A 24,920-nucleotide genomic window follows, 5' to 3' on the forward strand; every position below is an offset into this window, starting at 1 on the left:
CCAACATTTTCAGCAAACCCCCTCCGTTCTACATTTATCTCATGAAAGAAATCCAACTTCAAATAATGATTTATAATAAAGACACAAAGTCAAGTCTATCAGTAAATTAATGACTCTTAGTAGAATCATTGATATGATGAGGTCTCCTTGAAAGCACTTTTCGATTCTTTGTAAATTATGTTTATCCTCTCCTGTTTCCCATGTCCTTTAGAGATGCTCTCTTTGTGAATTGGTAAAATGGCAAATTGGTGGCTTTTTTCCTTTTTAAACTAGATGTACAATTATCTCCAGTGTTATCCTTATGTCATTCTTCACCTTCCGTATCTTCTCCAAATTAACATTGACATTTTAAAGATTTGTTGCTGTGGTTTGTTCTGACCCTAGCATGTCGAACTACACATAGTTCGCAAGGAGGTGTGCTCTATGCTTCAGAATGAGTTTATTCATTTGAATATTTCTATGTCCTAAAATATACAGTTCACTTACAGGTAGACTGAATGAAAATGCCAATTTTCACTTCCTAGAGAATGTAACAGGCTGTCAATCAGTGTACGCAGGTCTAGTAGTGAAGGTCAAAGAAAGCCCTGTTTCCATGTGGACACCCACCTTCTGAATTTGCAGTATACAAGGGAGGAGGTGGAATGGAGTTTTTGTGTCTCCCCATGACGGTCATACTGTGAGGTTGCTGCAGCTGGCAGCCGGTAAGAAAGTGCTTAGAGGATGTTGTTGGTGCCTAAAAGAAGCCTCTCTGGCTGCTGTCCAAGGTGCTGCTTTGAGCATGTTCAGCATTAAAGCAGAGCAGAGAGTAAATGGCCATACTTGCTTGCGTCTGACCTATTCCCTACGCCTTGAAAAACTACCTAAAATGATCTTGAATGGTATTTTGAGGCTTATGTGTGTCCCATGGTCTATGTTTGCATTGCATTTTTTAAGGAAGAAGAAATCATAATATTATATATCAGTTGTGTGGTATTCTGCAGTTTATAAAGTACATTCTGTCTCATTTGCTCTAACATTGTCAGGTTAGCTACGTTTACACCCATTTTGCAGATGATGAAACTGAATGTGAATTTAAGTGGCAAATCCAGATACTCTGTGCCCAAACTCTTCCTCTTTTTAGTACATCAGCACTGCACGTAGATTCTAAAAGTCTGAGTATTAGAGCCTGTTCTGCAAAAATCTAAGATTATCATACCTCATTTCTGTGTCTCAGTTTTCTCATCTGCAAAATGAGCACATAGAACCATAGCACCTGTAATATCCCATCAACCTCTAAAATTATCTTATTAGGTTATAATAACAAGTAAAATTATCTATTATCAGATTTCATAAATAAAGTTTAATTATCACAATTTAATAAGAGTTTGCTATATGCCAGGCACTGTGTGAAGTGCTGTTTACATATATTATTTTATTTTATGCTTACTACATTGTTATGAGATCTATATTATTAGTACCCTCACCTAACAGATGACGAATTTGAGGCTGAGATAAATTCATTCACTTACTCTGTAGCAAATACGCGTATGGACCTAATTCAAACATGGATATTCTGACTGTGGTGCTTTCATTTGTAACCTCTCTGCCTTACTACCTGCCCAGCATAAGTGCTTGTATATGGTGTGAGATGCCGATTCAGTTATCTGATACGAATTTCAAAATTTCCTGGTGAGGCATTGTAGCAGTCATCTGAAGTCATAAAACATTTTTCCATTTTTGTCTTAAAGATGTCCAAAACCATTTTGGCTCATCTGGTAACTCTGGCCTTGTGGAAAAAGCCAGAGTGGATCTGGAGTTTTAGACCACCTAAGGGAGAGTCTCCTTTGAACAGTAATTAACAGCCTTTCGGTCCTGGGGGTCAGGGGAAATACATTTTCCTGCCTCCTTCATCGGGATGAACACTATTTGCATGTGGAGATGTTATCTATTTTCTGACTCAGTATAAGAAGGAATTCATGACTCATGGAAGCAAATTGCCCTTTAACTGAATTTAACTGAACAATAGAGCCCATTCCCGTTGTCATCTCACAGCCAACTTGATTAGGTGAAAAGTCGCTTTTTACCTAATTATTAATTTTCTACCCATTAATAACTCAGCAGCCCGAAAGATCCCTGCCCTAGTGCAGCTGGACATCGTTAGTGACCACTCAGGGTCTGGTGACTGAGTTTATCCTGCCTTCTCTGGCAGCCTGTGCCATGTCCCTGTCAAACGCTATGCCTGTTTGAATTCAGAACATCTCATTCAAAGTAGACATATCTGGTCAATAGGAGGATGTTTGCTGCTCATAATTCCAAGCAGTGGAAGATATGGAACCATCCACATGTTGGCATCTTTTAGAGCAGTGGTTCTTGGCTAGGGGTGATCTCTTCCCCAGGGGACACTTGGCAATACCTGGTAACAATTTTTGATTGTCACCATGGAGAAGGGTGATGTTATCCTCATCTAGTGGGTAGAGGCATTTACAATGCTTCTAAAGATTCTACAGTGCCCTACACTAGTTTGTAGGGCAGCCCCCTACAAACAAAACCCTAAAAAAAGAAAAATCAAACGTCCAGGTGATGCACTGAAATTTCTCATTTTTACTTGGCTTTTGTTTTCTTTCACACAGACTTATTCTGTGTCTAAAGGCATGACAGTTGCCACCACTGATTTTTGGCCTGTGCAGGGGTTGTCACACTCTAGTTTGCATACAAATCATACGGGGAGTTTGTTAAAATGGAGAGGGCAAGTTTCCCCTCCTCAGATAATTTGATCCAGCAAGTCTTGGATGGGGCCAGGCACCTGCCCTTTTAATCGGTTCCTCCCTCCAGGTATTTCTAAGGCATTTGGTCTGCAGATCCTACTCATTCAAGGTCTTGGTGGCCAAAGTTGGCTGCACAGTGGACTCACTCAAGGAGCCTAAAAAATGCTGTGCTTTAGGCCTACCCGCTAAGGTTCTGCTTTCATTAATCTGGGATAGAGCCTAAGCATCATAGTTTTAAAATCTCCCAAGTGATTCTTAAATGTAGCAACATTTAAGAACCACTGATTGAGGGAACATTAGTTTGGACCAGCTCTTTAAAACTGAGCCCATTTTCTCAAAGGGAGAGGAAAATAAAGGGAAAATGTGAGTACGTTCAGCTGGTTACACTTGGCGATCATCAAATCCACAGATGTAAATCGATACATCTTCTCATTTTTAAATCAGCTCCTAGGGTTGCAGTACTTAATTTTCACCATAATATTTTTAGTATTCTTTCTAGATGACATTTAGATTCACATCACTTTGGTCACTGTCCCACAGTGACAAGGCAATCAAACAGCTCCGATGATTGCAAGTTGCGTCAATGTTCCTTGGATCCATTTATTATTGGGATTGGAAATTTTTCTCATTTACATTATTATTTAACATTTCTTGAATGCCAGTGCTGCTCTTCACATATGGCCTACGGAGAAAGTACATTGTATCAGCAATTAACAAATCCATAATGCCAACCGCCCCAATCCAAAGTAAGCTGCATGGATTAATGAGTCTACAAGCAGATGTAAGAGGGCATGAGTCCTAAAAATCTCTGAAAATGAGTCCAAGGATTCTTTTGGGAGATGTGCTTGGAGCCAAGGTGCTGCTTGTATGCGGAGACCATGTGATCCTTGTGGCTTAGATTTGAGTAACTGAACAATCGGATGGAACTCACTTTTCTCCTCTGTTACTCCATCAGGGTCCCTAAGTCAGTACGTGGTTCCATCCACCCAGTTGCTCAAGACAAAAACCTTGAGAGTCATCCTTGACACTCCTCCCTCAGCACATCACAAGGTTCAATTACCATGCCCTGTCAGTGCCCTTAGGTACCTCTCCAGTCCATCCGCATCTCCTTCTCTTCAGTGCCACTACCAGGCTTGGGTCTCTATCTTCTCTTCCCTGGACCACAGCAGCTGCTTTGTGAACCATGTCCTTGCCTCCAGGGTTGGTCCCTCACTTCCAATCCGTGTCACATAATGGTTTCCTTTATTTCTTTTTTGCAAATACCTACCTGGAAGTGAAGGATTCATTTTGCGTAGGTATATTTTTTTCCTTCCACTCCAATCTCTCCTTTCTCTCCTTCTCTTCTTTCCTTCCCTCCATCTCTCCCTCCCTTTCTCTCTCTCCTAGTTACACATACACCCATCATGACATTACGTCTGGTGCTTTTTAACTCCCTCCCCCAAAGAGAGAGGAAAGACCATAGCTCTCTTTTACTGACCTCTGAATACAGCAGTTCGGTGGCAGGCAGGCATGGGTAGGGGACGATAGTGACACTTACATTCCTGGTCTCATGTCACACAGGGACACAGGCATTATTGCATTTGTTGGCAGGAGCACGTGGCTGGTTGGCCTCCCGGCTCTGAGCAGGTGGCGTTGCCCTTACAAGTAGCTGAGTCATGCTCTCTAAATTCTAGAGAACCAGCTTCACCTGATTGGAAATACTTCTAAGAAGAAGAGGGAAAAAGTCTAAACACATTTCAAGTGAACGTCTGCATCCGAAAGAGAAATCCTTTTTAGAGCTTGCATTCTAGCTTTTAACCCATGTGACTCTCTTCCTGAAGGAAATTTGCCCCATGAGAACAGCAGGGTTTTCAACTCACACATAAAATCTTATAAAATGTGCTGAATTATCTATCCCATCAGTGCGTTCATTCTGGCCCATAACAAACCATCCAGCTAATGTGCATTTTCCTTCTGAAATTCCACCAGGGTGTCCTCATTCAGTAGTCAGTGGATTCATTGGTGCAAAACATATTTTCAGGTGTCACACCCTTTTCACGGTGTGTGTTATGCCCAAAAGCCACACATATGACTGGTTTGATCACCCAGAAGTCTGTACTTAAGGTCCTCAGGTGTTCATGGTGGAATTTAAAGCCTAACTGCCTAGGTTTGTCTAGAAATAAAGAAACACACGTCTTCTCTTCTTCCTCAAATAGCAACCACATTCTTTGAGACTGTTCGGTAGGGAGAGGCTGCTCCATCACCCCCATCCTTAGAGTGAAGACATCTCCTGATATTGTTGGGTTATAGCTACATATTTAGAAAGCAGTATACAAATCAGAAAGACCTCACTGGTAGATTTTTGCCCTCTCCACACCTCTTTTTCAGATCGACTGAAGCCAACCTTGAGAAGCGTCAATGCATGTTTGAAATGTAGAAATTGCTTGTTGTTGCTTCTTGTCTTACTCTGTGATACAAACGCTCTGATGTATTTGTTTTAGCAGCATGTCTGAGCCCCAGGGCATCAGGGCATAATTAGAAAAGGGCATGGGCTGGAGAGGGGAGGGAGGGAAAGGGCGAGGCTGGGTTTTCATAATGAAGCAGTGACTACGGGACGTGAGAGCCCTAATTACAATGTATGATCAACCTAGAGTTGATACAGACCATCCAGAGGAGACAGTGGGGATGTCTTCTTTTGATGCGTTGGTGCTACCTTGAGTTTGGAGTGATGATCTGCTCGAGAGAGACAAAGGAAATATCCCACACTGGGATTAAACTCAAAAGTGTCATTCTGAAAGTTGTCAGGGAGAAGGATGGCTAGAAAAAGTCAATTTAAAGAAGAGAGAGAGAGGTTAAGAGAGTGTGCTGGGTCTCAGTGTTCTCTTTAGGGACCATCGTGAGGAACGTCTATGAAAATAATTCTGTTCCACTCAGACCCTTTGAGTGCTCATATTTCGGGGCTGGAACAGTTTTGCAGCAAGGAGGATTCGGTTAGCGTGCTTGTTTAAGGACATTTTCGTGGCTCCGTAACGCGGTCTGCAGGCATGCATCCACTTGGAGAGAGAAAATATATCATGTTTACGGTGCCTGCACTGGCATATGTGGACATTTGCATTTAGAGAGAGTGTGTTCCCGCTTCAGCTGGGGTTCTACCCCTTGTTGGGAGCGATAGGAGCTTAAAGCTGGCTGTATGCAGACAGGTGGACCAGGCACTCTTTCCTCTTTTGTTGAATCAATCCACGCATTTCTTTCTACACCGGGTTCTGTGCTCAATCACCAAACAGACGCAGCCTCGGAACACATCAGTCATAGTATGCTTTGAGTTCACTTAGTAACCTGACAAAAACGAAGGTTTTGTAGCCCAGCTTTACAAAATTATGTGGAGAGCCCCGTTAACAGGATAATTAAATGCTGGGCCTCCGTGTGCCCACCTGGGTGTGGAGTGACAGTGTAACGACCCCGGAGAGGTCAGTTCATTTCCACAAAAACATGGTGTAGCTGGAATTCTTTGGCTCGATTGTTCACGCTTAATTTCAAATATCGCAACAAAATGTTTCCCTTTAAAAGCCTAGTGTTTAATCGGATTGGGTTAATCCTACAATGGATGTGAATTAACAAAATCCAGCTCAGAAGCATTCTAGGGAAACGGAGAATTTACATACCGACTCCTAAAGTGTGGGCAGCTGGGTGAGGGTAGTTGCAATCTGACCAAAAAAAAAAAAAAAAGAAAAGAAAAGAAAGGTTGGGGGGGGGACACAACTGTAGATGTATTATTATTTGTGACATGGCTCAGGATGGGAGGCTGTGAGGAGAGTGGAGATGACAGAGCTGGTGTTAACCACTGTGACAAGGACTTGAAGAGCAGCCGACCTGACATCCTTCCTCTCGTGCTGCCGAAAATGTCAACTTCGTGAAGGACAGTGAGAAAACGGTTTGCCGAAAACTTGAAAGGTGGATCCCAGAGATGCCCGCCGTGTCAGATGTGATATAGTCTGCCGTGGCCGGGGAGGCCCGCTCCTGGCTCCGACGATGGCCTGCAGGTGGCCCGGCGTCCAGTCTGCGACGGGGCTCCCGAAATGACTGCACTTGACCTGCGTATTGTCTCAGGTTTGCGGGATCATGATCTGCAAGAAGTGAGTGGTTAGCCAGTGTGCAGTTAGGTGGAACCAGCAACCGGGGACCACATTTCCTTCCGTGTGTGTGTGTGTGTGTGTGTGTGTGTGTTTCTAAAGCTAGATTCGAAGGCATCAACGCTTCTACTAAAATTGGGAGCGTGGGAACAAAGGGGCTGTGTGCTTTATGAACTTCCATCAGTTCACTATAAGTACCAAAAACTGACTCTGGATAATCTATGCAAAAGGGAGTTGATTGGGACGATGCCAGGAGCCTCAAAGAAAGGGAGGGGAAAACTGGATTGAAGGCAGCTGTGGAAAAATAAGCAAAAGGACCAGAGCAATGGTTCAACCCTTACCTGCATGTTAGAATAACCCGGGGAGCTGTAACATGACAGTGTGAAGGCCCTACTACAGACAGACTGAATCAGAGCTTCAGGGTGGGACCTCTCAGAGCTCCCTCTCCTGTTCTAAGGTACAGCCAGAGATTAAGAGCTACTGACCTATGAGGACAGACTGCTGGGATGAGCAAATTCCACTTGTCTCTTTCATCCTCACATCATTTTCTTGATGTAAAGGTCCTAGGAAGGAGCGTCCAGTTAGCTGAGTGTAGTGTCTAGACCAGCTTAGAGGTGCAGGGACCACGGGAGGTAGGGGCTGACCTGTAGGAAGTCCTGCAGCGTTGACAGTGGGAGAGTAGGCACCTGAATTTCCCCTGCCCTCCCCCCAGGAGTACCCACAACACAGCCCAGGTCCTTCCTCCAGAGCAAATTCCAGCGCCGTTAGGAAGAGGCAGTGGACCCCAAGAAGTGTAAAAATACGAGCAGAAAACAGCACTCAGGATACAAGAGAGCTGAGGGCTCGTAGGCGTGACTCCGAGTAAAGACACATCTCGGTCTGGGATTAAAACTCCAGCTTCTTCCCTCCTCTTCTCTCATTCTTTGTGATTCCTTAAGTGTTAAAAGTATTGAGGAAGGAACAAGATGCGGAGCCAGTTTTATGACAATTATAGAATCAACCCCCAAATGTTTCCAGCACAGAAAAACAAAAGCATGGCTTCAGAGAGACACCAGTACAATTCTATTTATTTTGCAACTAGCCCTGCTTAGAATAGTACCTTGGAAACAGTGCAGATGCCACTTTGGGAATGGATTACTAGCTTCAACAGTGGACCATTACTTCTTAGAGAAGATCTCTGGTTCCATGTTCAGTCTGTTCCAGGGGAAATTGGGAGCCCTGAAACAAAAGTACCCTTTAAGGTGTTCAGCCCACCCACCCAGAATTTTCTTGCTCTAAGACAGAGCTCCTCAAAGGAAGGTTCCCCAAACCCAGCAGCACCAGAGAGCTTGTTAGAAATGCAGGTTCTCAGGCCCCACCCCAGATCTACTGAATCAGAAAGTCCAGGGTGGTCCAGCAGTCTGAGTTGTCACAAACTTTCCAGGTGATTCTCAGGCACACTCAGGTTTGAGAATCACCGTTCTAGAAAAAGTATTTCATTGCTTCTGTGAGAACAGAGCTCCCCGAAATATCCAACCCGGATTTTTCAGTTAGTAGACCCATAGAAATCTACCTAAACCTGTAAAATTTACATTGGCAAATTACAGGGGTCATTGGAAAAGAAATTGATGTTTGACGAGAATTTCAGTAGTAATTATGAGAAATCAGACCCCTAACAAAGGGTACTTTTGCTTTCTAATTGATAGAGTGACAGCCTGTGATCTTGGATAAATTGTTATTCCTGCCCGTCTCTTCCTCGGTTTGTAAAATAATATTCACTGTTACCAGCATCATTTCAGAACATTTCTGGCAATTACAAATAAATCTGTGTTGGATGTCTAAGTCGTGATGTGTCTTGTCACCTGGTTTTCTTGTTGTTGGTGGTGGTGGTGAAGCCTGTACTTTGTGTTTTACAGACGTAAGATTAGCTGGTTCCATTTATTTTAAAATGGAACTGTTCATGCTGGCATGGGCAGTCAAGAAGCAAATTTAAGAAAAGATGACAGTAATTTTTAGTTGTTTACCTTTTTTTGAATAGGGAGGTTAACAGTGTTCACAAAGTAGCCCACGGAGACATGCAAGCTGTCATCTGATACCTTTACTAATTGTAAATGTGAATCATCAGAACAAAAGGGGGAAAAAAAACCAACCAAACTTTATGTTTTAGAATAATAGCCTTTGTTGTGAGAATGGCAAGGTGGCCAGGCACACACTACAAGTTCAGTTTTTATCATCTCAAAGCACAAGTCTAAAAGCTACCTTCTCATTGCCTAATTGCCTTAGAGGGCTTGTTTCATAAGGAAGGAATGAAGTTCTTCACAGAAAAAAATAATGTGACTTAATAATGGTCACAACCATCTCTGGGCTGCCCGTGTTACATGGTTTTCAGGCTTTTCTCTGTGATCTATAAACTCCTCTCTGAATTGTACCTTATATTTAATAGCATTTTTCTCTGGGTTAATTCCCTGCTAAGAAACAAAATGCTTAAAATGGCTCTTTTTTTTGCCCCCTCAAATCGATGGTGTACATACACACACACACCAATTGTAGAAACGTACGTTCAGTGCATTAGCAAGATGGCTTTTGTGTAAACAAAATCCAGAAGCCACAGCTAAAGGGAAGTTGTAGATGGTTACAGAAACAGGAGACGTTACCACAGACAGTGTCACATATATTTTGTGGGAGCCAATGAATTCGTCCTGAGATTTAACTACAGCTTTGTGGACAGTTCATGTTTTAAAAAAAAATTTTTTTTAAATAAATTTTATAAATTAACATATGAGATTTTTCCTGGAAAAAAAAAAAAACACATAAGTTAATTCCAGTAGCATCCCTGATATTTACCATTTTGCCTTTAAGTTCAGGAGGGGGTGAAGAAGTGGACTGTAAGGTTTTTACTGTTCAGGAATATTTTCTACCAAATGGAGGAGGGGAAGTTTTCCTATTTTTTAAGTAGGGCATTTTTAGTACTTAAGAAGAAGGGAAGCTGACCAATAAACCCCTAACAGGAGGTACAGTGCTATGATTTGCCAAGTCTTTTGTGCAGTCAGACTGGTCTAGTATACAGGATTTTCCCAACTTATGCTGGATCCTTGAGAAGGCCTATAAATAAGACCATTTGTTTGGTCTCAAGATGACTTGCATTTGCAAACTGAAGAATGTTCCAATAGAAGTTTCATGGTGACGCACCAATCTGCAAACTGGCTCAGCCAGTAGTCAAAACAAGTCACTACAAGATCTGGGGAGCTGAAGTCTTTGAATGGGTCAGATTATCCCACGTCTAATTTGGCACAGATCAATTTGGGCTATAAATATGCAGCCTTCCTTTGTATTTTCAACTTGAATGGGCCGAAGGAAATGAGGAAAATGTGTGTGAACCTAAGGGTGATTCAGAAACATGAGATTACTATAGTGAAGCTGAAAGTTACTTATTTACGGTAGGGTCATTCTGTTTATTAGCTGAGCAATAGTTCATTTCCGAGATTGGAAAATATCCTATTCTTTTTTCTGCCTTTATTGGGATATTGACATATACCACATGTAAGTTTAAGGTGTACAATGTGGTAATTTGATACATGTATATATTGAGATGATTACCATAATAGTCACCTATACCCCCAAGTATAATTACCTTGTGTGTGTATGTGTTGATAACATTTAAGATCTACTCTCTAAACAAATTTCAAGTAAATAATATAGTGCTGTTAATTACAGTCACCATATGGTAGATTACAGCCCCAGAATTTACTCCTCTTATAGCTGGAAATTTGCACACTGTGACCCACATTTCTCCATTTCACCCACTCCCCAGCCCTGACAACCACCATTCTGCTCTCCATTTCTATGAGTCAGCTTCTTTAGATGTCACATATAAGTGACATTATGCAGTGTTCTGTCTGATTTATTTCACTTAGTATAATTCTCTCAAGGTCTGTCTATGTCATCACAAAAGACAAGACTGCCTTCTTTTTAATGGCTGAATAATATTCCATTGTGTATATATCACATTTCCTCTATCAATTTATCTGTCAATAGACACTTAGGTTGTTCCCCTACCTTGGCTGTTGTAAACATTGCTGCAGTTAACATGGGGGTGCAGATATATCTTCAAGATAGTGATTTCCTTTTTTTTTTTTTTTTTTTTTTCAGATATATACCCAGAAGGGGGATTGCTGGATCACATGGCAATTTTATTTTTGATTTTTTAGGAACCTCCATACCATTTTCTATAGTGTCTGTAGCAGTTTACATTCCCACCCACAGTGCACAAGGGTTCATTTTTCTCCACAGCCTCACCAACACTTGTTTCATATCTTTTTGTTTTGATAACAGCCATTCTGACAGGTGATATCTCATTGTGGTTTTGATTTGTATTTCTGTGATGATTAATGATGTTGAGCATCTTTTCATGGATCTGTTGGCTATTCATAGGTCTTCTTTGGAAAAATGTCTATATTCTCTGCCCATTTTTAATCAAATTATTTGGAGTGGAGTTTTTTTTTTTTTTTTTTTGCTATTTTTTTATGAATTCCTTCTATATTTTGAATATTAACCCCTTATCAGATAGGTGGTTTGCAAATATTTCTCTCATCCCATACGTTGTGTTTTTATTGCACAGTGCAAAAGCTTTTTAGTTTGCTGTAGTCTCATTTTCTATTTTGCTTTTCTTCTTTTGCATTTGGTGTCCTATCCAAAAAAATCATTGCCAAGACCAAATGTCAAAGAACTTTACCTCTATATTTCCATCTAGGTTTTTTTTTTTTTTTTTTACAGTTTTAGGTCTTATATTGAAGTCTTTAATTCATTTCCAGTTCTTTTTTATGAGTGTTGTAAGATAAGGGTCCAATTTCATTCCTTTGCATGTACATATCCAGTTTTCCCAACACCATTTATTGAAAAAACTGTCCTTTCTCCATTGAGTATTCTTATCTCCCTTGTCAAACATTAGTTCACTATATATGCAAGGGTTTATTTCTGGGCTCTCAGTTTTGTTCCATTGATCTATGTATCTGTTTTTATGCCAGTGCCATACCACTTTGATGACTACAGCTTTGTAATATAGTTTGAAATCAGAATATATGATGCCTCCAACTTTATTCTTCTTTCTCAGAATTGCTTTGGTTATTTGGGTCTTCTGTGGTTTCATACAAATTTTTGTATTTTTTCTTCTATTTCTGTGGGAAAAAAAAATCCCATTGGAATTTTGATAGAGATTGCATAGAGCTCAAAGGTGGCTTTGGGTAGAGTGGCCATTTTAATGTAATTAATTCTTCCAGTTCGTGAACACAAGATCTCTTTCCATTTATTTGTGTTTCCTTCAAGTTCTTTCATCAATGTTTTATAATTTTTACAGTGTCTTGTAATTTGTTCTTCAGTTAATACATGAGTACTTAAATTAATCTGAACATCTGTAATTGTAAGCTGGAAATTGAGTCATTTAATAACATTTAGCTCTGGGAAGGATAAACACTCACAAGACGCCTGGTTTTCATAGGAGTTTATGTGCATAATGCAGGAGTCCCAGGCCTAAGCACCTACAAGACAGGCAGGTGATGCAAACTAGAGGTGTGGACCTGCTGAGTGCCTGCCTCAGCTAAGAAAGAGGCTGCTTGTTGCTGCTTGCCAATTAATGCCAGTTGTTCCAAATTTTCAAGAGACTTGTATTATAAAAACTTTCCTAATTTAAAAAATGTTGGCAAGCAGTTCAAAATTTTAAGAAGCTGTGAGCCAAACGGAAGAGGTCTAGAAGCTGGATTTAACCTGCAAGCCACCACTTTGTACATTTTACCATTTCACAGTAAATGAGCGACAGTTCTGCAAATGTCTTCAAACGATAACCTCAGAATACCCCATCCCCTCCAGTCGCCGGCACTGAAAAGCAGGACTTCTCCTAAGGTCACATCGATCATTGGAGTTGTTCTTCTAAAATGGACAGTTTCCTCCTGCTAGAGGTTTGATTTGATGGTGTCAGCATATGAGGTTCCCGTCACCTCATGACATGTCTTCTTTCAGGCCTGATGGGATTGGAACTGTGACTGTTGAGGAAAAGGAACGTTTTGAAGAAATCAAAGAGAGACTCCGTGTCCTGCTGGAAAATCAGATAACACATTTTAGGTAAGGATCTGGGGCGAAAGGGCTTTTTAGGAGGGTGAGACTGGGAAAGGGCAAATTAAGGGCTTGATTTGCTAAAACTGTAAAGTTATCAGGGACACACTGATAGTTAGAAATAGCTGAATGAAAAAGCAAACCAAGACAGGGTTCCCCAATAGCCAGGAGACTAGGAAATCTTAAGGTCATTTTATTTCCACTGAAAGGACAAAGCCCTCCTTGTATAAGCTGACCCCAATCATCAATCAGTCTAAAAGAATCTACTGCAACATTGGATGTGATGCTTCTTCAAGGCTTCCAAACAAAACAGTGCAAAATCCTGTGAATCAATTCACTTGAACAGAGAAGGAAGGCAGTGGTACCCAGAAGAGCATCTCCACCTTCTCCGTTACCTGGAAACAGGACTAGCTGGCTATGCAGAGGAAGAAATGAGCATCAGCCTTGACACACTCAAGGCAGCCAGCAGACCCAGCACTTAAGCCTTGCACAGCACAGCCCACTTCTCCCTTAGAGCAAATGAGACATTTTTAATGCTGCCCTGGTGGTTCTGGACTAGAGATCTTGGAATAGGAGCTCATAGATAGTAAGACCTTTTATAATAACATAATAAGTAGTTCCTATTTATTAAATCCTTCTGTGTGTTAGAGAACTAGAACTCATTTTTTTTTTGAATTCTCAGAACAATTTTTAAGGTAGTTATTATAATCTCCAGTTTAAAAGGAGTAAACTGAGGCTGAGAGAGGTTAAGTAACTTGCCCCGGGCCACTCAGCCAGCAAGTGGAAGAAGTGAGATGCATACACAGAATATTCTGGGTGTCCACAGACCATCCTGCCCCCTTTGTGCCACAAGGGGGAGTGTCCCGAAGGGCTTGTGACAGCCTGAAATAGTCATTAGAACTCTCAGTGGTACCTGATACGGTTCTATGTCTGTGCCATCAAAAACCTCCTGGATAAATCTTTATTGGCCATACACTGTATTCAACGTTCATTGCCAGTAACAAAAGATCGAATAACAATTAAAACCTACCATCAAGGAAGGGCAATTAGTAGAATCACGAATTTGCTCAAAATACACTCTTTTATTTCCTATCTTAATTTTGGGGGTGGGGATTTAAGTAAGTGTGTTTGGATTTGTGCCTGTTTCAACTAATATTGTTTTAATGCTGGTCTCAATAATAATATATAAATTTATATTTGAGCTAACAAATGCTTTTCCTTCACAACAGAAATCTAAACAGAGACTCATGTCATCACTTGAAATATTCTTTTCTGTTGCAGACATTTGTGGAGTCTCTCTTCAGTCATTATTCACACATACACATATATACATTATATACACACATATATGGTGTGAATTCAGATTAACATAACACAACGTGACAAAATAAAAAGCGCTTTCTGTTCCTCAGAGAGAGTTGCTATAGGGATCAAATTGCACGAAATATGCTAACATGCGATCGATCTGGGCAACCTGAAATTTTCTTCTGTCTTTTTTAGGTATTGCTTTCCGTTTGGTCGACCTGAAGGTGCTTTGAAAGCTACTCTCTCACTCTTGGAAAGGGTAAGAAGGAAAGTAAAAGGCAGATGACATATACACAGAGACATGAACATAATTATCATGAAATAGTGTGGTTGAATGACCTGGTTTGTATTTTTAAAGGATTTGTTTACCGATCATCAAATATCAGAATAAAAATGAAGAATAGTTAGGATATATTGAAGATCCGTCCCTCACCCTTCCCTGGTTCATGGACAGGCTTTGACATCCTAACTCTGCATTGGATTTTTTAAAATTTTCTCTTTAGCAATGGCTGTTGGTCAATTAAGTTGCAAGGAGGCATCCACAACGAATTTTCAGTTGAATTCTTTAAGAAGTATAAATGAGTAACACACTTGGTTGAACCATCTTGCTGACTTTGTTTTTCCACCTGCAGGTTTTGATGAAAGACATTGTAACCCCAGCGCCACAAGAGGAGGTAAAAACAGTCATCCGTAAATGTTTAGAGCAGGCTGCTTTAGTCAACTATTCTCGGCTATCCGAGTATGCCAAAATCGAAGGTAAGGCCCCCCCCGACTCTGTCCCCAATTTTCCATTTAAATTTTGTTATGCCTCCCTGGGGAAGTCTCTCTCTTTTCTGACGGGCACCAGCAAGCAATGGTCCATCTGAGTATGTTAAGCTGCAACTTGAAAGTCCTTGAAATGTGATCGCTTCCTTGGCTGTGGCCAGATAGATGAATGGAAGAGCAGGGGCTCAGGAGACAGTCTCTGTAGGGAAGAAGATTGAATATAGGATGTTAGCAGTTAATTAAGATCCCTTCAAAGAGTCTACGTTGGCCCTAACTTTGCTCTGTGGCTAATGTTTTCCTCTGACAGAGTTCTGTAGGATTGCTACCTTCTTTAAAGAGAGGAAAACAAAATAATTTGCTTGTCCGCTGTTGATAGCATTGGAAGTGAAATAAGAATTGAAGGAAGCAGCATCAAGATTTTGCTTAACCCTCTTCTTGCCCCTTGAAAGTATCTTATCTTTTGGTAGCTTTTCAGGCTTGCTGGCAGGTTAGTATCCAGCTGTCTCTGATGGCTCCTGGTTCGCTTTAGATCGTGTTCATTCTCGTTACTCCAAACCCAGGATGGGTGTCATCACTGCCCTCTCAAGTTTTAGGCAAGCGGTCACTGATGACCGAGCAATCGCCCAAAGGCACTTTGAGTCCATTCTACTTGAGAAGATACGGTTCTTTGGGACCTATTCATTTGCAAAGGTATTAATCACTTTTCATTGTTACCCTGTTGGCTTCTATAGGGTGATTTGAAAGCCACACCCAACTTGACCGGTGGTGTAAGTTGTATAAATGTGGAAGTTCTGTGTGCACAACTCAATGTGTCCGTATTCTGGAATCTGATGTTCTCTCACATGTGGAATCACCCAGCTAAAACCAGCAAATGCCCATTGTCTGCCTTCAGGACATGACTGGGAAAAATTAAAAAATAAAAATAAGAGACCTAATCACCTCCCCAAACCGCATCACTTACCTTGCCGAAGTCCTCGTTTCCTTGGAGAATTAGGTTAAGATCATGTCAAATTCGCAGTGTTTCGTACATTACGCGTCCTCCCTCTCTCAATTTTGTCTGTCTGACGATGCAAATTGTGTACCAGTGGTAATGAATTCATTGTTATGCATCCAGGGAGAAACACTTAAGAATTGGGCACCAAAAGGATGTTTATCAACTCTTGACTTGGTAATGAGTGACAAAAATAGAGGAACAAGAAGATCGTTACAGGGCTACGTTAGCAACTAATTATTCCAGCATTTGCCTCCGCAGGACATAATGATTGGTTGTATTTGGTAAAGTCCACCAGGCACCTAAATAATTCTAGGCAAGGCCAGAGATGGGATAGGATCAAGAAACGTTCGGTCGCCATGTCTGCTGCCTCGTACGTAGGTCTTGGTCTAGCTATTACTAGGCTTTTGGTAAGATCTGCTCTCTTCTTTCAGATAAATATATCCAAAAACAAACTTTAAGATCTGTAAGTAAAAATGCATTCATTTCCAAAGTAGATCAGCTGGTCTGTAATTTCCTTTTGTGCCTCAATTCTTCTTGGTTGTGTTAATTATCTTCTGCACTGTGACTTTTAGGTCTGGGGATTCTTTGAAGAAACCAATCTTTTTTATTTTTTTTCCCCAACTCTCTTTTCAGAGAAGTACCTCATTCCACACTACCTGCTCTCTTCTGCTTCTCTCCTTCCTTGTCCGTGATTGGCTCAGCCACTTTTTGACGTTACCTCTGCAAAAGTGGCTGTGACGCCAATTTCAAAGCATGCTGGGATTGTTAATTCAGACAACCCAACATCCCCTGGCTGCATGTATCAGGTTTTCTTTCATGAACATAGTCCACCATAGGCTGAGGACACTGCAGCTTTAAAGATATTACTACCAGATGACTTCCTTTTTACGAAGGGTCTGGTCCCAGCCTCAGAAAAGAAATCTTCCATTTTTACATTTGAGCCCCTCTGTGACCGTTAACAGCTTAGTTCCCTGAGAATTTCGGAAAGAAGTTGTAGTAATATTGCTGGGGACTATGTTTATGAAGAAATACCTCAAGAGCCTTAGATACTAAAGTCTGAAATCCTTAGTATCTTGGAGCCTTCGATCAATGAAATTCTGTTTCCCTTTATTCATGATGTTTTTGGTCATTGTATTCTTGCAAATAATTCTAAAGAGACGTGTAAAATCATGGTCACAATCTCTCTCGTGACTCACGGCATGCTGAATGGTTAATCCAGTAGATCTCCAATTTTGAAACTCCTTTTTCTTTTATCCTGTGTTTATCCCAAAATATTCTGTGGCTATTTTCCTTTGAGCTAATGTAACGTTTTCCTCTAACCTATGACCTTTGACCTCTTTACCTCTGACCTAAGCCTCTTGCATGCCCAAATCCTCTTTTATAGGGAAAAAGAGAGAAATGTATGAGCATCCTGTCTTCTGCTTGGCCTCCCAAGTGATGGATTTAACCATTCGTGAGTACCTACCACCTCCTCGCCATGCTGTCTTCACTCCTTCTGTTTTCATTATTTCAAGAAAATCCAGATCCAAACCAACTCACTCTCCTTGCTTCAAGTTTTTTAGCATTGGCTTGTCTGTTGATTCTGTCTGTGAAACCCAGTGTGAGAAGTCCAGTCACTTTTTATCAGCCTAACACAGGTTAGACAATTACGCCATTTGTTTGTGATCAACTCAGATTTGTCTGTTAAGTGTTTCAGTTATTCTCTGTCTGTGACCTGAATGCATTTTTACTTTGCTTGTGTGTAACCCCAATCTGTAAAGTGCTTGTCACTGGTACACAATCAAAAGGTAGCAGCTAGGTGGGGAGCAATGTGTCAGGTGTCAGATAAAGGACAGTTGGGGGGCAAACCCGTGCCTTCTTTTCCATGATTTAAGATGTCCAACTATCGTGGGTATAAGATCACACAAGGTGGTCCTTTCTCTGTCAAAATTAGATCTTCTGCGCCTCCTGTCTGTTCTCTCTCAAGCTGGGAAGCTTTTCCTTGTTCTTTCTGGAGATTTTTGACTTGTCCTCGTCCTCAAAGCTCTGGCTAGAACATATGACTTAATTGTCACTTGGATGGTTCATGTATGTTTCATAGCTTGATTTCACATGAAACTTAATTTTACTAATTTTCTATTTGTGCAGCATTTTCCACCTCTGTGAAGGAGACTTTTTTTTGCTGGCCCCCACACTTCCGGGCGGTGGGACCCCCAAGGGCAACTTTTTCTTTCCAATATCATGTATCACACAGAAGGTGGGGGGCATTTGGGTTCACTTGCTCATTAATCCTGCATATGTGTTCTTGTTTCTCTCTCTCTCTTCTCTCCTTGTCGTGCTCTCTTTTTCAAATAGAGAATCAGAAGGACGCAGGTGAACCCATTGTCTATGCATTATAAACTGTCAGGACTGTGGAGTTATATTCGGTTTTTGTTTTGTTTCCGTTTTTCAATAGCTCCTTAACGTATGTGCTCCCAAAGACTGATGTGGAGTTGCAAGAATCCTTAAGGAGTTAATTTGTGCTGTCTCACTATATCTCATGCCCATTGGATGTTGACCTCCTAGAGCAGAATTTCGTAAAGGCCTCAGCTTTGAAGGAACAGAACTCTGGTTTGCTGTGGAGCTTCATTTCCTCTTTGGTTTCAGGATTCGAGTGATTTGGCTTCACGTGCTTTTTTTTTTTTTTTTTTTTTTTTTAAAGTTACTGACCCAAATTAATCTGCCTTTTTGTTTTTCATTTCTTTTTTTTTTTCTGTTTTCTGCCCTATTGAGAAGTTTGTGTTCTTTGATGAATGTGTATCAGCCAAACAGAGAGGAGTTGTGTCTGTGTTGTTCTTGTGTGTATCATGTGATGAGGAAGGATGCACGCTTAGGTGCCTGGACAGGGGCCATTGCTGGAAGTTTCCTGAGGGGAAAGCTCTTAAAAGTTCTCTGGCTTTGGGTATTTTCTTCTCGTTTGGTCCTGAAACTTCTGAGCATCTTCTGAGGAGAGCTCTTAACTTAAAACCTTAATCAATATCTAGTATGGGTCATTGCTTTAAGGTCTAAAGGATTCTCAAGATAATTATCATTTAATCAAAGTTGAACGTATTTCAGATCAATTCAGAAAGCATTTTTGAGCACAGGCCAAGCACCAGGCTACCAATAAGTATTTGAAGACCCACAAACCTATATTCAAGACATACAAGCCTTTCTCTCCTTGGAAGGGACGTTGTTTATTCATTCACTCATTTATTCATTCATTCATTCATTCATTCATTAGACAGGTGCTTAGTGGGAGCCTACCATATGCCAAGTACAGGGGTAAAAGCCAGGGACTGTGTGAACAAGAGGGAAATAGCTGGAGCATATGTGTAAGCGGGTGAAAAAGTGTGAATTGCAAATTCAGTACGCAGCGACACCGATCGGCAGAGTTATGTCTAAGAGGGCACTGTCAGGAAGCCATGGGAGCCTTCACGAGGGTGGTAAGCTTGAGCTGCATCCTGAAAGATAAGGTAGAATCGGTGAAAGGGAGATGGATTGGAAAGAGGAGAGGTGTCGTAGATAAAGAGAGTGGCGTGTGCAAATACCTAAAACCGTAGAGCTCGTAAAAAACAGCTAAAGCTTATGCAGTGTGTGTTTCAGACCACACACAACTCTAAGTACTTGACATGCGTTCATGCATTTAATCCTTTTGAGTCCATAAAACCCCTCATGAGGTAGATGCGACTATTATTCCCATTTTAGAGATGAGCAAACTGAGGTATGGAGAGGTTAAATAACATGCTCCTAGAAAAGCAAGTGGGAGCACCAGAATCTGAGTCCAGGTAGAGGCCACACTCTTAACGACTCTGTAATTCAGTGTGGTTGCAAAACTGGGTGAAATGATGGCAGAAATGGGTGCTGATGGTGGCAACAGAGGCCAGAGGCATGACCTCAGAGGCCTTTACGTGCTTTCGTGATACAGAGTTCAGACTGTGTCTCATGGCCCAGAGTTTCCTCACCTGGAATCTATACCAACTTTTGCACGTGTATGGATTTTTCACAAGAAAAAAATCACACTTGTCTCCCTTCCATAGGTGACAGGGAACCATTGAAGGCTCTTTAAGCGAGGGGACGCCTTGGTGACTTGCGCTCCAGGAAAAAATCATCCTGGCAGGGATGGAGAGAAAGGATTGAGGAGGAGGAGGAAGAGAGTAAAACTAGACCTCAAAGTTAAGGCCCAAGCCGAGCTGGGTTTGAAGCTTGGTGTGTCCAAGGCCTCTTCCAGACAAAGTAGATCTCAATCTCAATCATAATCACTTCTTTCCTGACCTTTAAATCCTTTTTCTTACCTTCCCCTTCCCTTTTCAGTTTCCATAGAGGGAACAGAGCGTGAATACATGGATAACTATGCCAGACCAACCGTGGGACGTGGCTGGGCACAGCTGGACTTTTGTGTGCACATTGGGGTGGAATAGAGACCGCTGAGGAGTCCTTTAGTCAGGCCGTGCCTTGAGAGGCTATGGGACCCTGCAGATGGCATTTTGGTGAACTTAGACTTTCTGTCTGGTAGCGTTATTAGAAATTAAATGTTCAGTTCAACGATAGAATCTCAAAAAACAGAAAGATGCAAAAGGCTGTTACTCTACTACAGAAAAGCTGTGACTCCTGCAAATGAATTCTATTCTTTTAAATGTATTTCCATTTAAACTGTCACACGTTCTGAACCCAGCAAGCTCTGAGAAAGTCTACACTCCTGTTCTTGACCAAATACTTGCCTAATTTTCTCAGCATCGTAACAATTCTGCTGGAACTTGAAATACGGCAAGGATTTGCTAAATTAGATGGATTGATAAATAGATAGACAGACAGACAGACAGAACAGACAGACAGACAGGCATTCAGACAGATATAGGTAGGACACCTATGGGCCCAAGCACTGTGCTGAGGACTTTACCTGGAGGGCCTGATTCAGTCTTTCCCTTATTTCCATAGAGAAGGCTTCATTATTGCCCCTCTTACAGATGAGGGGGCTGAGATTTGGAAAGGGTAAGTGACATTCTCAAGCAGAATTTGAACCCAGATCATTGTAAATACAAACACCATGCTTTTTTTTTTTTTTTTTTTTTTTGGTCTCTTTCCACCATATGGCACTTGGACAATATCCTTTCACTCAGTGGATAAACTCAAAAATACTTACAACTTTTAATCCAGGAAGACCACCAAAGAACAGAGCGGTCTTTTCTGGGACCAGATAATTGCCAAGATCTTTCCACTGTGAAGTCTTCCTGAGGGCAGTTGAGATTCCCTGAGATGGCCAGAGAACTGAGACTTTTTTTTTTCTCCCCAGTTGAGGGAAACCTTCTAGAGCAGGTCAAATCCATCCAAAGGACTTGCCAGCAGATGCTGTAATGTTGAGGTTCTGTATCTTTCCCTCTCTCCATCAAAATTCTAGGTCCAATTCCAGCTGAAGGAGAACAAGAGACAGCCAAGCTTGCCATACTCACAACACACAGCGTGGAGCCCCCCACGCAAGAGGCCCGTGAGGGCAAATCCCATCTCAGCAGGATCCAGGCCAACCGAACACAAAGACCATCTCGCACTTGTCTCATACACGAGGGACTAAAGGTTCCTCTTTTCATCCTTCTTGTTTTATGATACATAAATCAGAGTTTCCAAGCCCACATTATTTTGTAGACTAGTACCTCGTCTATACGTTATAAAAAGTGAGGAAGGCAAGGAGAAACATTTTCAAATACTGTCACAAAGGAAGATCTCGGAGAAAAAGAGGATGCGTTAAAAATACGCCATGAACCGATAAATATGAAACTAGTGTCTCTTCTACCAGAAAAAAAGACAAGCTGCTGCTGCTGCTGCTGCCGCTGCTGCTGCTGCTGCTGCTGCTGCTGCTGCTGCTAATGATAACAACTGTCATCTATTGAGAATTTATGGGGAGGGAATAGCTCAGTGGTAGAGAGTGCACTTAGTGTGCATGAGGTCCTGGGTTCAATTCCCAGGACCTCCTTTAAGATAAATAAACAAACCGAATTACCACCCACCCCTGAAAAAGAGAATATAGTATGAGCTAAGCAGATACATGAATGTCATTTAATTTTCACAACAGTTCTATGAGTTTTATTACCATCTTTAGTATATGAATTTATTACAATATTTCATTGACTCCAAAAACCATCAGTTGTGAGATGCCCCATTAACTTATGTACCCCTAAGAATAAAGCAATGCTGCCAACTAAACTGTGACACACCATCAAATGTAAGATGCATCCATTTACACTCCATGAAATAAGAAATCACTCTTTCGTCTATAGAAATACGGAGAAATGGAAATAGATGTTAAGTGACTGGACCCAAGGTCACACAGCTGGTCAGTGACAGAGACAAAATTGGAACACGAGCCTAATTCCAAAGCCCACACTTTGAACCTCTATACTATGAAATAATTGTGATTATTAGTGATAAAATCATAAGGCCAAAAAGGGGCTTCTCAGTCACCTAATCCCAAACTTTCATTTGATAGATGGGGAAACCAAGGCTTACGCAGAAGAAGACAGTTTCAGGTTAAGATGGGCAGTGAGTGACTCTAGTCTGGGGTCCTGCACACTCTTCAGGGCCTTCAGCCACCCCCGCCCCCTCACTGGGCTGCCTTCTGTTTCAGCCAAGAGATAATGGCCCCACTCCCAATCCATTAACTGGCCTGAGTTTCCAGTATGACAGCTAAAGGTGTCCAGCATCCATATACTAGAATTCTGTATGTACAGCTCCAAGAAAATGGCACCCCAGGGCCAGCCCGAGCAATTGAGATTTGTTATATCAAAAATTTAAATCACAATCTCGGCTCCCATAAGTTTTTTAAAAACGTCTTTAAGTCTCACTTTTATTTTCGGCAAGAGGGGCTAATAATCATGGTTCCCCCTCCCAAAGGGTTGTTGCAAAAATTAAAAGACAGATTCCACACAAAACTCTTAACACAGTGCCTGGCACATAGTGAACACTCATTATTTTGTACCTATATCTATAATGTTATGTATGTTGTTATTATAAAAATATAAATTATGTTATTATTTGCATATTATTATTTAAAAGGAAACTTCCAATTCCAAATGTGCAATATAGACATATTATTTGATTTCAGAAATGGAATAGAAAACAATGTTTCTCAAAATTTAATGGGGATCTTGTTAAAATGTAGATTTTGACTTGCCTGGAAATCTGCATTTCTGACAAGCTCCCAGGTGTTGCCGATGCTGATACAGGGATTGTAATCGGGATGTCAGCGGAATATAGGGAGCAGTTGATTTATCTTTCTATCCTAAATTTCAAACTGAAATATTGCAATCTAGTTGCATGTATGTTTGTTAAATACCCACTAAGTTCCAGGAGCCGTGCCAGGCACCGGGGAAGGGAGCAATGAGGAAAGGCAGTCGAGGCCCCTACCCTTGGGGGGGAGCTTGCAGTAAAGTGGAGAACACAGGCATAAAGCAAGTCATTTCATTCCGGTGGCTGTGCTGTGGAGGGAAATGCAGGATGCTGCAGGAAGGCAGCACCAGGGGACTTCACCTACGCTGGGGTCTTTGATGCATGGCAGGGAGCAGGATGTCATGGAGGTCAAGGGCTGATTCCCCAACGTGTTCCTTACCTTGTTGAAGTGTTTGTCTCTGCTCATCATCCTTCCAGATGCCCCAGGATCCTGCCCCAGAGAGCTTGTGGCCATACATGTGAAAGTTTATTTGGGAACTAGGTAGACATTTAGTAGTACTGTTAAATCAATATTCTTGCTATAGCAAGTGACAAGCAAAAAACAAAAACAAATAACAAAAAAACACAACCTTAAATAGCTTAAGCAAGAGAAGGTAATTTTTGGCCTGTGTAGCTGGGAAATGTATGGAGGAAGTGGGCTCAGACACAAAGACTTTTTGTGTGTTTTGATCTCTCCAACTGCTGACAGGCTTCTTTAATGTGACTGGGGGTCATGGCTAGGATCAACATAGCCACAGATAGCACCAGGTTTTTTTCTATGTAAAAAAAAAATTTTTTTTGAAGTTTCGTTGATTTACAATGTTGTGTTAGTTTCTGGAGTATAGCACAGTGATTCATATATATACATAATCTTTTTTAAGATTCTTTTTCATTATAGGTTATTATAAGATATCGAATGTAGTTCTCTGTGCTATACAGTAGGACCATGTTGTTTAGCTCTTTTATATACAGTAGTTTGTATCTGACAGCACCAGGCTTTTTTCCTAGCTGATGACCCTACAGGAAAAGGAGCTTTCCTCTCTAAGAAACTGTAGAAAATTCCAGTGAAGGGTCTCATTGGCCCAGTTTGGGTCACATATTCATTCCTGAGCCAATCATAGTACCCATGATGGTGCAGGGTACTGAGGTTGCCGTAGGTGGGCTCACATGACTGCCCCTCTAGGGTTCATTGTTTGGCATTCCCACTAGAGCCACGTGGGGTGGAAGAGAGGCTGTTCTCCTGAGCAAGATGACCGCACATACAAGAGTAACAGATGTCCACTACTGTGTCTATCCAGAATTAAGCTTACTTTTCTTAGGTACAGCAGCTCAGTTTCAAGGACAAAATCTGACTCGAGATCCAAAGGTACCAAATTGGAGAAGAAAAAAATCATAATAGCGTTTTTCTTTTTCATGGATATTATTTAAGTACAAAGAATTTTAATGACCTTAAATCATTTTTTCATTGCATGAAGATGCCTGAAGTTCTTCTCTGGTTTGGCAGGTTAAGTTAGAATGTTTGCTATTCAGGAATTCAGCTTAATACCTTTGTTAAGTAACCGCGGGCTCTGGGTGAGAGAGAAAAGTTGCTGTATAGTTTTTATGCATGTTGCAAGTACAGAGTATTTGGTTTTCCATGGAAGCACAGTACTGGGCAGGACCCACTGAGGATTTCCATCCACTAATATTTGAGGACCGGCCCTGGGCAAGGTTCTGTTCTAG

At 41.3% G+C, this 24,920-nt stretch overlaps 1 protein-coding gene across 7 annotated transcripts in view; it reads left to right on the top strand.

Annotated features, from left to right (window-relative positions):
- The window catches only part of CADPS (calcium dependent secretion activator), a 415,573-nt gene that overhangs the window by 283,425 nt on the left and 107,228 nt on the right, over positions 1–24,920 (top strand). For 4 of the 7 annotated variants that reach the window (XM_074344558.1, XM_074344560.1, XM_074344559.1 and 1 more), the window contains 4 exons: positions 12,845–12,946; positions 14,438–14,501; positions 14,875–14,998; positions 17,386–17,454. In XM_074344558.1, the coding sequence (XP_074200659.1) occupies positions 12,845–12,946; positions 14,438–14,501; positions 14,875–14,998; positions 17,386–17,454 (359 nt within the window). Of the gene's footprint in view, positions 1–12,844; positions 12,947–14,437; positions 14,502–14,874; positions 14,999–17,385; positions 17,455–18,335; positions 18,354–24,920 lie in introns of all 7 variants that reach the window. The other 3 variants (XM_074344561.1, XM_074344563.1, XM_074344564.1) reach the window with 2 other exon arrangements.

Source organism: Camelus bactrianus, chromosome 17 (assembly GCF_048773025.1).
Source record: "Camelus bactrianus isolate YW-2024 breed Bactrian camel chromosome 17, ASM4877302v1, whole genome shotgun sequence".
Taxonomy (NCBI): domain Eukaryota; kingdom Metazoa; phylum Chordata; class Mammalia; order Artiodactyla; family Camelidae; genus Camelus; species Camelus bactrianus.